This window comes from Pseudorasbora parva, chromosome 19 (assembly GCF_024679245.1).
Source record: "Pseudorasbora parva isolate DD20220531a chromosome 19, ASM2467924v1, whole genome shotgun sequence".
Taxonomy (NCBI): Eukaryota; Metazoa; Chordata; class Actinopteri; order Cypriniformes; family Gobionidae; genus Pseudorasbora; species Pseudorasbora parva.
The window spans coordinates 30732917-30747018 of record NC_090190.1 but is presented as its reverse complement, the minus strand read 5'-3'; the positions used below and the strand labels follow the sequence as shown (position 1 = coordinate 30747018).

Sequence of the window (14102 nt, the reverse complement as noted above, 5' to 3'; positions counted from 1 at the left end):
ATGGACGCGCTGCAGGACTGGGCCCTGGCGTACCCGGCTCTTGCCCGGCTACTCTGGGTGATTGTGCTGGTTTTGGCCACCGTCCTGGTCTGGAGCTTGTTCTTCTGTTGCTGGGGTAACCAAAGCTCCGCCTCCCCTCTGGAAAGATATCTCTCAGGTAATGCAGCTGCTTTTATTCTCACTCAGCTGATCTGCAATCAGTTCTTACTGATTTCTTCAGCTCTTTCGAGATCAGTAGAAGTTCTAGAGTGTTTGAGGAAGAAGTTTTTACAGTGGAAACAATATGCCGGTTTTTCATGACTGACTGCATTCAGTGGGCACAGGATGTTAAAGTGGTTGAGTTGTGTGTTCACGCTTGACGTCATCTGATGGGGCGTTCTGAATCCTCAAATCACAGTGTACCATTTTTTTTAAGCAGAATCCCTAAATTAAATGTTCCCTGGGATGTTACGCAATGGCAGCCTTTACAGATTTTGACCATTTCCAAACCAAGCTGGATTGCTTTAAAAAGAACCACTTGGGAAAGTTATTTCAAAACCACAAAGCAATTGTTGTTAAATCAGACACTAATTGTAGCCTTAGGTGAAGACTGTCAGCAATGTATTCTTTGAATGAATGAAACATTCTCGTAGATTTCCACAAATGTAGCAACCACAAAACATTGAGGGTCTGTCCTGCATTTGAGCTTAAAAGAGTGAAAAATCAGTTCCCATAACTCGACTATTTCTTGGTTCGAGGTTCTAAACAGGCTCTGACTTGCTGTTTGAGTGATTACAGTGACAGGAGTTTTGACAGCTGGACACAAACTGAACCTACATACGTGACTGTTCATATACCAAATACACAATCCTTCAAAAAATGTGTATGGAAATGTTTCAATCAATATCATGCTACATAATCAGTATACTAGTTGGCCATAGCTCATAGAGTTTAATATTCTCCACATGGTCTTCCTTTATGTAATTTAATACTGTGTTTCTGTTTCAGCCACGGAGAAACCATCAAAGATAAAACACCAGAGCCAGGTACGTCATCAATCTATTACAATATTAATGATGCCGATATGATGGTTGTCCAAGTGCATTCGTTTTTAAGACCTTTATTAGGAAGAATATTGGTTTACTTGGTAAGATTGGAAGCCTGCTTCCACGTCTGGTTGAGCATCATCGATGTCCTTATGTAACTTTCGTAGACCAGTAAGAGCTGTGCGTGTAAACCTTACTCCCCTGATCACAAGAGATCCTCTAGAAACTGACTCTCACGGTTTCAGCCTCCCACAGTGGAGGCCGCATTTCGAATCATGCTCAGAGGGGACTGAGTAGGACCGGTTACATTTGGTTCCATGACCCGGATGGTAGTGAGATTTAGGGGGGTGAGTGTAATGTAGGCCAGTAAGAGCTGTGTGTTTAAACCTCACTCCCCTGATCTCAGGACAGGAGGCTTTCTACCGACTGACGCTAGAGGCTGGTCAATTGTTTTTGAGCGTCGGCCATGGGTTATTTTGGCGGATTCAACAATTGGCGTGGGGCCGTTGGTGAGAGAGAGAACTCTAACTTTGGCAGTTCGGTTTAGCAAACAAGCCAATGCACGAGAACAAGAGCAAAGCCTTACCTCGCATTCAACTGTGCGACTGTTTTCATTATTAACTTGAGCAGAGTGCAGTTTTTTTTTTCCTGACGGAGGTGACGCAAGGCGACAGCTCAGTCGGTTTTCATCAGTACTAGTGCATCATTTGGCGTCATTTTGGTGTGTCTTTAGCTTTATAGTGTCATCCTCCCAACCCGGAGACCATGGTTCGAATCCTGCTCTGAGCAGATTGCAGAGGTGGGAGACTCGAGTAACATGACTTGATTCAGATTCGAGTCACACATTTTAGGACTTGAGACTTGCTTGACAAATATTAGACTCGACTCGACTTTGACTTGATAGTCAAGACTTGAGACTTGACTTGGACTTGAGCTAAATTACTCTAAATAACTTGTTTTTGTAAGTAAATATCGTTTTTTGAACGCACCGCAATCTAACCAGGCGAGGGACATGGAGACAGTCGTGAATGAACATGGAGGGCGCTACCTACGCCAAGTTTTCATGATAATCAGTCACCTACGGATCACCGCATGCCCATGCTTGCCTCGTACTCGCGCTCAGTGTTGCCAGATTTGGCCGGTTTCGGGTCACGCTGTATCCATCATTTTCAGCAATGAGTTCAAAGTTGCACAAAAAAAAAAAAAAAACTTGACAACGAAACAGTCAAGCACAGTAAGTTGAAATGTGGTATCAGACTTGTGTTTTTCACAATAATGGGTAACTGCATATTTCTTTTGTTGAATAATTACCTAGTTTTGCTTAAGACATCTACTGTGAGCATTTCAACTTTCGAAAGCGTTGTGTGTGTGTGTGTGTGTGTGTGTGTGTGTGTGTGTGTGTGTGTGTGTGTGTGTGTGTGTGTGTGTGTGTGTGTGTGTGTGTGTGTGTGTGTGTGTGTGTGTGTGTGTGTGTGTGTGTGTGTGTGTGTGTGTGTGTGTGTGTGTGTGTGTGTGTATGTAGTAACCCTTTAAGGGAATGGTTACTTTGAGTGACAGGTGGATTGCCATTTACCTGCCGTCTATACTCATTGCGTCACCTAAGCTCTGCCCACATCCCGCCTTTTTGTTCATTTTCTGTTATCCGGGAGTGACACGCGATGACTCGCTCGCAAGATGGCAACGCCCATCTCGTCTCTACTTTACGCTTCAGAACGGCTTATCGGAATCCTATGGGTAACGTCACGGACACTACGTCCATATTTTTTTACAGTCTATGGTAGAAACCCTGGAGTATATTCGAATGATCGTTTGAATGATTTACGTTACCTCAGCTCTCATCACGAGAGCTCCTACCTCAGCTCATTCATCACGATGCGAAATCTTACTCTTGCTGCGTTTGTGACAGTCACTCAGCAACTAAATCACAATATATTGAACACACACCTTCAGTTTTTAATTGTAGTGTCTCTTCTCTAACTGAACTGATTTTATGAAGATGAACGCTGTGGTGGGAAAGTAAAAGTGATTCAGTAGCGGTGGCGTTGGGAATGGCCTCACAGGGCAGCGAAGCATTCTGGGAATTGTTGTCTTTCATCCCCATGAGACAAAAATACATTTTCGGTCTTTTCTCAGTCTAAAAAGCACCAAATTCAAAAATAATTTCACATTTCTACTACATTAATGACCCAGTTTAAATACAGATTCATCTTTCCAGCGCTTGAAGTACTCCTTTAATGTCTAGTGACATATCAGGGTCATTTTATGATAAATTAAAATACATTTCTTACCTACAGTTCCTTTAAAGTCACTCCACCATTTCTGTGTGTGTTCTGCATTGGAGCTGATTTTAGGTAAATTATGTAACAAAAAGTAATTTAATTCTCTCCCATAGTCCCATTGATTGAAATTGTATAAATAAAAATGCTGAAGTCCAGCCAAAACTGCACACATTTTACTAAAACATAAGGAAGTAATATTAGCTATACATTTTATCTTTTTAATTATTTATTTCCCCAGCAAACTTTATTTCATTTGACCCAGATAGCTTACAGAAATAATATTTTAGGCCAAAAACAACAACAACAACAACAACAACAAAAAAACAAACAGAAACAGAAAAAACACTTGACATTCTGTCCCCCTCACTTTTGAAATTATGGCTACGGCCTTGTCTGGACATGTTGATAAAAATAATCTGAAGCACAAAAATATTATTTAAGAAATGTAAAAAGCCTTTATTTCATAAAAACGGGCGACAAGTAACAGACACCTATATGTGTTGTGGCTAATGAGCCTTCGTCAGGGTGTGAGCCACAAACACAATCTGAGTTCTCTTAAGTTTATTAGTCATAATATAAGTCATCACCTGGTCACGCTGTACAGGACTAGAAACATTCTAATAATACAAAGAGAATTTATCTCATCCAATATATTGGCCTAATTTCAGTTACATTTCCATTTTAGGCTATGTATTTTAAATTTTTTAATTTGAATTTGTAGATTTTTATTGTATTAACAACTCCGCTGTATGTGGACACTTTTTGGGGTAGAAATGCATATTGCACTTTTTGTTGCACATAAAACCCCTATAGTCCATAACCACTGTAGTTGTAGCTATTTTTAATATATAAATTCAATTCAATCATCAAACATTTGTATGACTTGCCAGTGACTTGCTTGACCCAAGCTATGACTTAACTTGACCTGACGTGACTTGCTTGTCACAAAAATGTACTTTTTGTACATGTAAAAATGTAAGGGAGGACTTGCTTGAGACTTAAAGGTTAAGACTTGAGACTTGCTTGTGACTTGCACATGTGTAACAAGTCACATGTGTGGTTTTTAATATATAAATTCAGTTCAGTCATCAAACATTTATAGGACTTGCCAGTGCTTGACCCAAGCTATGACTTGACTTGACCTGACTTGACTTGCTTGTCACAAAACCTTGGGCGGACTGAGTAGGAGCAGTTACATCTGGTTTCATGATTGATGGGAGTGAGGTTAGGGGGGTGAGAGCTGGCCATTAAGAGCTGTGCATGTAAACCTCACTCCTCTGATCTCAAGAGGTGATCTGGCGACTGACGCTATAGAGGCTGCGGTCTTTAGCCTCCTTGTTAGAGCGTCGCCTCCCACGCTGGAGACCACGGTTGGAATTCTGCTATGTGGGGGTTGAGTAGGACCGGTTACACTTATCTCATAAATGAAACACCTGTGATTCAGAAACTACCTTAGCCTGACAAGCCAGACCCACATCAAGATGTTTGGTCTGGGCACTCACCATTGACAGGGCTCAATCTGAGGGGCGGGATAACAAACTTCCTCTGCACGCGATAGGATAGCGCTACAACCAACCAGAGCAACGAAGGTGAAGCGAAGCTAGTTGACAGATTAAACTTTCGCCGTATCCGGTCGGCAAAACTCCGAACACATCTTCCCTTCTTAAAAATGACTTCAGTGCCGTTCTTTGTTCTTTTCTCAGAGAAAAGCTTATCTCCAGGTCTTCCAGAGTTGCGGTCAAAGCTGATTCGAAAGACCGCTGTTTTTCAGCTTCTGTGTTTATTAGTAGGACGCAAGTGAAACTCTGCCGTCATTATGTTAAGCCCCGCCCACCGACTCTATACACAATGTGATTGGCCCGACCAGAGTTTGGCTTTTACAGCTCAGAAGTGTATTGAGAGTTGCTAGACAACACTCGCGTCAGATTAGATTTGCTGCCGCTAGGGTGCGTCTAGATTTCTAGGCTACAACTGCTAACACAGTCGCATCCATGGGGTTCTTCTCAATATCCCTCCTTGTTTCCTCACTCCTCCGTCCTCCATCCTATGACCAAGAAACCGATGGAGCTCAGCCATCTTGTAGGACATCTCAACTCTATAACTTGGCTGCGAGGAGGCGAGGATCAAGGAGTGAGGAGGTTTCCTGAGGAGTCATGAGTGAGGATATACAAGTGTATCCTTTGCGGAAGTGTTTTATCAACCAAATGTGACGCATGTATAAATTATCCTCCTCCTTCACATCTTGCCACAGTTTATTAAAATTATTATTATTATAATTATCATCATTGTTTACATGTACAAGCCACAAACGTTTGTCAAATTACAACCACTCTAGTACAGAATTATATAAAAGCACAAGAAAATAAAACAATAAAAAAATTAAACAAACTGTAATACTATACAACAAATAAAAAGCAGTTAATAACAGGGAATATTTCATTGTTAATAATAATTAGCTAATAAGTAATATAAAAAAGAAAATACGGACAAATGTGGTATTTTGTAGAGGTTGAAACTATTACAATATAAATAATAATCTCTAATGTTCAAGAATCCTAATGTGCAAGCTAAATCCGTAGAGTCATCATTAATTAACGCGGCTTTGAAGTGATAGTAAAGGGAGCGAGGATTTATCATTCATCATTTGATTAAATTAATCTGTCCTCACATCTTTTCCTTGCGAAGGGGTGGAGGGACGCGCGAGGAAAGGAAAAGAGGATGCACAGATAAGAATTGTGAAGCACCCAGTGGACAAGTTTAGGTAAAGGCAAAACACACCAGATCGAGTGTAGTTTTGTGACCGAGATAAACAGCCGCAGAAAAACTTTGGTGTCATGCAAAAATTAATTGCATTACTTATTGCAAATGTATAGAAGTAAAGAGCACTTATACTTATTAATTCAGTAAAATAGTAAAAGTTGCTAATATCTTTGACACTCAGTTAAAGTACAACATAGCCAAAAAGTTACATTTACTCAAATACTTTACACCACTGTTCTGCATAAATAGTAATATTAGCATGCTAGTATTATGCCAATCCAAACAGTAGTAATTATACTTTTTACCCAGCAGCCTCTAGAGGCCAGTATTGTAGGCTAAAAGAAGCCATTTGATGACATTTTATTGGGCATTTTTCAGCAACTGTTTAGATCCAAAAGCTATCGTGTGGGCAAATATTTAGGTAGAATTGTTTGTGGTTAAATATGCTAGTAAATGATTTGATGTGCTTGTAAAAACATCTCAAAGGTTTATTTAATGGATGCACACAGTAAAACACAGCTGAGCATTCTTCCTTATGGTTTACAATTACTGGGTACATAATAATTGCTTTATATGGCATAGATTATCGAGTCTATGGGTCAGTCGTCAGTGCAGGTTTGTTGTGTTCATGCTGGTTTGATAGACTGCCGGACAGAGATTGTCTGTGATAGCTCTGTCTGCATGAATAGAGACACTTTGTCTTTGCTCGCTGTTAAAGGAAGACAAAAGCCTGTTTCCTCTCTGTTCTCCAAGTGGACAGAGAGAAAAACAGATCCAAATGTCATTATCTCACAGGCACAGCCTGAAAGAAAAGGCAGATAAAGTTTATGAATTAGATTTATTTGTGCAATTTACAGAGAAGATGGTCAGAACCTGGATTGAAGTTTCAAAAAAATGGCAGCAATGTTTAAACTAAATTAATTTCCTATACATTTTCTTGCATTTTTGTGTTGATTCTGAAGTGCAATACCTTGCATATAGCCAAAAATAAATTGAACACTTTACAAAATTTTGAATACACAAATATTGTATGAATTTGAAAAAATATTAAAAAAAACAACAATGAAATCTACGGACCCACTTTATAGTAGGTGGCCTTAACTACTACGTACTAACATTGTAATTGATCATTTGATACAATGCACTTATTGTGTACATACATGTTTTTACATTTTGCTTACATTTTAAAAAATGCCTGCATGTAATTACGTCTGTAATTAATTTCTGTAGTTACATTTGTAATTACACAGTTGGCACTTCCCTTCCACCTAACTCTACCCTTAAACTCACCCATACCACCACACCTGTCCCTAACCCTACCCGTATCCACCTCAATATCATAAAAGGTGTTTTGCAATACAATTTGAACACAGTAAGTACATTGTACTTATTTTTTGGTGTAAGTACATAGTACTTAAGGCCACCTAATATAAAGTGGGGCCTAAATTTCTTTGCAGACACTGCTTGGTTAGTCGTTCTCACCATCATTAGTAGACACACCTTACTGCTGATTGGCTACAAGTTTGTTTTGCTTCTCGGCCCAAGACACTTTTACTGAAGCATTTTTGAAATAACACTTACCCCACTTTTAATAGATTTTAATTATAAAGTCACTGTCCAAATACTTTTTTGGAGGCTGTATCTCATGTGTTGGAGAAGAATGTGGTTTTCACCTCACAGCCAGTGGAAAAGAAACAGGATAGGACTCAGGCAGAAATCATGTTCATGGATGCGGTTATTAACGTTACTGTAGTGTAAAGCAGAGCAGGACTGAGTGTTGTGAGAGCTGAGCAAGGCCGCTGGAGTGATTGTTGCGCAACACACGGCTGGTTTTCCGCTTTTCCGGTCATGAGTATTATCATATTAGATGCATGTTTTTTTTTTTTTATTATTTTATGACGTTACTCACGTTACTATGAAAATATTTTATGACTATTTTATGTGCGCTCGCTCAGCGGCTGCTGTGACACTTGTTGCACACTGCAGTAAGAAAAAAACAAGGTTATCACAGATATGACACAGGACGGATGACTCCCTCATCTGTCCCGGTCCTTAGTTAAAATAGGAATTTTAACACAATTTACAAATAATGGAAACATTTGGAATATTGTAAAAACTCAACTGAACAAAGTAACCCTGGCCTTGTGGTTTTTGGATCCTACACAAAAATCATACATAGATTGCACCTTTAAAGGTCCTGTTTACTCGCGATTCTATCTTTCAAACTTTAGTTAGTGTGTAATGTTGCTGTTAGAGCATAAATAATACCTGTAAAATTATAAAGCTCAAAGTTCAATGCCAAGCGAGATATTATTTAAAGGGGGGGGGGGGTGAAACACTCAGTTTCAGTCAATCTCATGTCAATCTTGACTCTCGAGTACCTATAAAGTAGTATAGCATCCTTCATATCTCCGAAAAGTCTTTAGTTTTATTATATTTATAAAAGAAATATAGGCTGTACCGAGTCTTTCCGGAAAAAAACAAGCGGCTGGAGGCGTATCATGTGGGCGGAGCTAAAGAATGACGAGTGCGCAGCTACAGCACGAGAGCTTCTGAAAGCTGACATCCTCAAGCGTGGAGAAGAAAACATTACCCTAATAAATGGCTATCAATCAGATTCAACTAATACATATATGATCCAGATTCAGATCCGGAGGCTGAAATAAATTGAACAGGAGAAGCAACAACATCAGGACGTCCGTCTCTGTGGTATGTACTGTATTTAGTGGCCTGTCAACATTTGTGTGTGTTTACTCGCAGTTTATGAGGACATGATTCGGTTTATGGACTATTGTATACGACTAAACCTTAGCAGTAGCAAACAAAACGGTTTTGCACGTCAGACTAGTGTAACGTTATACATAGAACAACAATGGAGTAGCCGTTAGCGCATTTAAATGACGAAGCACGCTTTGTGAGAATGCTAGGTTTATGTTTGGGTGGTTTTACTGACACCTATAACGTTAGTGGTCATATGTATTTTAACACACACCATAGATCGTATGCTCCATTGATAAATTAACTATACACGATCGTTTCATTTACTGATGTTTACTCACGCGACAATAGCCAACAACATAGACATTTGAAGCAGTTTAACTCACCGCCTGTTTTCAAAGCAGGACCGAACCTTTATCGCTTGGACCGCTCCGTCAAAAACACACTTCTTTGGTATGATTTGGTGAAGTCCTGTGACAGCATTGACGGTGGAGATCCGCGATGTTGTGAAGCTTCCCGTCATTTCTGCGTTCAAATCAGTTCAAATGCAGCGCTGCCTTCCAGGAATACTGTGCTGAAGCGTTGAAGTCGCTTGATGTCACCCATAGGAATAAAGTGAAGCGCGGCGCAGACTGTAACGACATAAGTGTTCATGGACGAGTGGATCTGCAGCTGAACGAGTGTTTATGGGCGTGCATTTGCCCTCTCGCCTCTGGTCACATGCGCGCACACCCTGCCGGGAGAAGAGCCCGTACGGCCCATACAAAGACCTTCCGCTCTATCGACGTCAAGCGGACCCATACTCGAAAAAAACTCTCATAAACTTGTGAGAGACCGGAAGGAGTATTTTTGACGCAGAAATACTCCATCAAACGTCCAACATTATTTTTTGAAACTTTGTCTATGTTTAGGATGGGAATCCAAGTTTTAACAGTGTAAAAAGCTCAGTATGCTCAGAAGTTCCCTTTCAAAGCCTACAGCGAACGGCCGGTTTGGACCAAGGGGGTAATCTAGCATTCGGAAAGCACGACAATGTATAAAAGGCTCCATTACCTTGTATCTTACACTATCGCCCCGTAGAAGCTGTTTTTGTAAAAATAGGCTAATGATTGCATCATAACCAACGCGACTCTGTCGCACAGTTGAGAAATTACTGTATAGACAGGAGGAGACACTCAGATACATTGTTTTACTGTCTATGAGACAGTCGGGGGGACGTGGAAACATAAAGTCCGATAAAGTCAGGGGAGAAGAATGGGGAGAAGCCAATAGGGAGCCAAAAGCAACGGCAGAAAATATTTAAACAGCGTGATTCAGATTTCATTTTCCACAACTACTAGAAGACCTACAACTGTCAGACAGGTTGCTCACGTCACATCTATGTCGTCAAGCTCAGTCCGAGCCTGCGCAGTACGCTCAGCCATCAGGAAGTGAGTGCCTCTGATTGGCCTCATTTTTCCGCCATTGAAGTCTATGGGGTAGCTCTGTCCATTTATTTTACTGTCTATGGTTTGGACTACACCCCTGCACTTCCTGCAGGAATGACGTCACTAGAACAGTTTGTTGACTAACCCTCCGCCCACAAGAACATGCAAAATAGGGGACGTGGTCTTGTTGCTCTCCCACGTGGAGAAGAGCGTGCATTCAGTGCTTGCATCTCCCCGTTATGGTAAGAGGCGGGACCTTTCTGGGCAAAGTGCGCTAAGCTGCTGTCCAATCACAACACGGGAAGTGCTGGCCCAATCAGAACTCGTTACGTGTTTCTGAAGGAGGGACTTCATAGTACAAGGAAATCATCAGGCCGTTTTTAGGACAGAGGAAACAGCGGTGTACAGATAAGTAAATTGTGTGAAAAATACTGTTTTTTTACACGCGAAACATGAACTCATGTTATATTGCACACTGTAAACATAATTAAAGCTTTGAAAACACGCGAAGAACGGGACCTTTAATAATTTATCCAAAGTGACTTAAAAATTAGAAGAACAATAGAAGCCTACAAACAATCAATATACAATAATATGTAAGTGCTGTGACTTATCCCATAAAGTCTAGTCTATTTAGGTTGGGCTTTGTGGCTTTTTTTAGTCATGTGAGGATGGATGTTAAATCACTGCAAGATGTAAGTTCTATGTACAAACACTAAAATCTAATTTGGTAATGGACATTGGGTAATTAAAATGCCTTGATTCGTGGCTTTAAACTGTGAATGATGTTCTTGTACCTGCTTTCTATGTAAAAACTGATTTGACTGATAGAAATGGCCTTTTAATTGTGTACCTGACAGATTCAATCACACTCACAGGCTGTGGAATAAGGACTCCTTTGTGTGATCCAGGCAGTGGGCGTCAGAAATAGCTGAACAGACACTAAACTCACTAATAACCCCTTTTCAGCATTGTCTTATATGACCACTTGGATCCATCTAAAGTCCCTTTTACCTGCATATGTTTGTAAGGTGGTTCGTGTTGCAGTTTTTATTGCAGCATTCAAATGAATACTCTGATTTCACTGTTTTTTCAGCGGAAGAAGAAGCCGAAGGACAAGAGTGTCTCTGCGGCTCTGCTAAATGAGGGGATCGTCGGGGTGATCAAACTGGCAACCCCTCTGTCTCAAGAGAAACAGAAGAAGAAGGAGAAGGAAAAATGCGGGAAAACGACAGAGGAAGGGGAAGAAAAGAAGGAAGGAAAGGGTGAGAAGGAAGAGGAAGGGAAAGAAGAGAAGCCTTCTACAACAGTGAGGAAAAGAAACAAACGGCACCTGAAAGTCACCATCGCACCTGGCACCGTAATCTCAGCATCTGCTGAACAGGTGAGATCAGGCTAATGTCATCTAGGAGAGCCAGGAAAAATTATATTGTATAATTTGCAGCAGCACTTTGAGAAACAGAGGGTGGTTTTAACCTTTATTTTGGTGTCTGCTCAAAACAAATACTTTAATTTAAATGTTTGTCTTTTATGTCAGTATAAAAGACAAACATTTAAATTAAAATATTTGTTTATTTATATATAGAGACCATGAAAAGATGAACAGATTAGCAGATTTAAAAAATGACAAGCTTTTAGTTACTAAATTACTAAAGCAACATGAAGGTTTTTTTTTATCTTATTTTGGGATCTTAAAAACTTAATGAAAGGATTTTTTTTGTCCTGTATTCCCTAGGAAACTGGCATGTTACACACTGTAAAACATTTTTTTTTTTAAAAAGTGACCTGGTTGCCTTAAAATTTTGAGTTCATTGAAATGAAAAATTTGAGTTAATTCAATGAACATTTTTGAGAATTGACAACCTTTGTTCAAATATTATTAAGAGATTGTGTAATAATCTTGTGTGTTTTATTTGTGATGATGCAGTGAAATATGCCAAATGTAAAACACATTTTTTATGTGGTTCAGATACAATAATATTTCGATTTTCTATTTATTAAACCAATTTCCTTCATTGTATCAACTCAAATTTTTAATTTAAATAAACTCAACATTTTAAGGCAACCAGGTTACTTACTTTTTTAAGTTAAACCAACCATATATTTTTACAGTGTTGACACCTGCTTTGAAATAACATTATGAAATAACAATAGCGGTAGCAAATATGAAATAACACATACATTTCAATATTTTATTTATACTGTTTAAAAGTTTGGTTTGTAAGTTTTTTTGTGGGTTTTCGAAAGAAGTCTCATTCTCACCAAGTCTGCATTTATTTGATTAACAATACAGTAATATTGTGAAATATGTGAACCTGGACAAAACCAGTCATACAGCTTTTTTTTTTTTTAACATTGAGATTTATACATCATCTGAAAGCTGAATAAATAAGCTTTCCATTGAGGACAATATTTGGCAGAGATATATTTGAAAATCTGGAATCTGAGGGTTGCAATAATTAGAAAATCGCCTTTAAAATTGCCCAAAGGAAGTCTGTAGCAATGCATATTACTACTGATAATACAATTTTAATATATTTATGGTAGGAAATTTACTAAATATCTTTATAGAACATGATCTTTACTTAATATCCTAATGATTTTTGCCACAAAAGAAATGTATGACTTATGACTGGTTTTGTGCTCCAAGGTCATATTACAATTTAAAATAAGTTTTAATACATTTTAATATATTTTAAAATGTAATTAATTCCTGTGAACATTGCAAAGCTGAATTTTCAGCAGCCATAACTCCTTCAGTGTCACATTATCTACAAAATTTTTGTAGAAACTGATATGTTTATTATTCAGGATTGGCATATTTCCTTTTGCAACAGAAAGTTTGGGCATTATATGGCTTGTCTTTATTGTACGTAAGAGCCTTTTTTAATTTACATTATCCATGAACCATGATTTGCCACTTGGTAGTGTTGATTGGTAGCAACTGATATTAGGAGATGGGAGTATAGAGCATTCAATTGGACAAATTGAAATAAGGTGCTGCATTCAAGATGAGTCATGTAAAAGCATTGAAGTTAGTCTTGTAAGTTTTGATTAAAAAAAAACATCTGCTAAATTGATAAATTCAATAAGTGAAATTTATAAAGTTTAGTAGCTTATTCTCAGTATTTTGTCGGGACGACCCAACAGCTTCCAACAAAAAAATACACAGCTGCAAGCATAATGAAGTGCAGTGGAGGGTTAATTTGAGTGTTCATTGTGCACAAAGGCTGAAGCTGGCACTGAGACTAGCGCTGTGTTAAATAGCAGCCCCTCCCTCAACGGGCCCATGCCAATGGCAACAGCTATTCTTTTTTTCTTACAAGCCATTGAGTGGTATAAAAGCTTCTGTTATGTAAGATGTTATCAAGCCTGAGCTCTGTTATCTACGTTTGCTTGCAAAATGTGATGACACTGAAACGTTAAATCCAATGCCTTTAATGCTTGCTGCATATATTGCCCATGTGTGTAAAATAATGATTCAGATTCAGATTTAATACAAAGACATAGTTTGATCCACAAATACTTGGTATTTTTAATTTGTCATGAACATTTAAGGACACATAGATTCCAAGGAGATATTTAATAATATTAATAATGAAACCAGAACACCTGTCATTGATTGATTAAAAGGTAGCAAATATTCATAAATTCTGTAACAGATATATATTCTAGCTCATTTTTAATGTTAGTTAAAACTAATATACAGCTCTGGAAAAAATTAAGAGACCATTGAGAAATGCATGTTAAGTGGTCTCTTATTTTTTTCCAGAGCTGTATATGTCGATATAAATGTCTTTATTTAACTTGTCTATTGAAGCAATATCTAGAAACCGAATTCCTATTACATTTCTTTTTTTTAATCTGCATGCCTAGGTGTTTGATTTTATATA

General features: G+C 38.7%; 1 protein-coding gene across 2 annotated transcripts in view; it reads left to right on the top strand.

Moving 5' to 3' along the window:
• Nucleotides 1-14102, top strand: part of pleca (plectin a) — a 148861-nt gene continuing 134759 nt past the window's right edge. For both annotated transcript variants that reach the window (XM_067426698.1, XM_067426697.1), the window contains exons 1-3: nucleotides 1-157; nucleotides 988-1025; nucleotides 11306-11593. In XM_067426698.1, the coding sequence (XP_067282799.1) occupies nucleotides 1-157; nucleotides 988-1025; nucleotides 11306-11593 (483 nt within the window). The remainder of the gene's footprint in view (nucleotides 158-987; nucleotides 1026-11305; nucleotides 11594-14102) is intronic.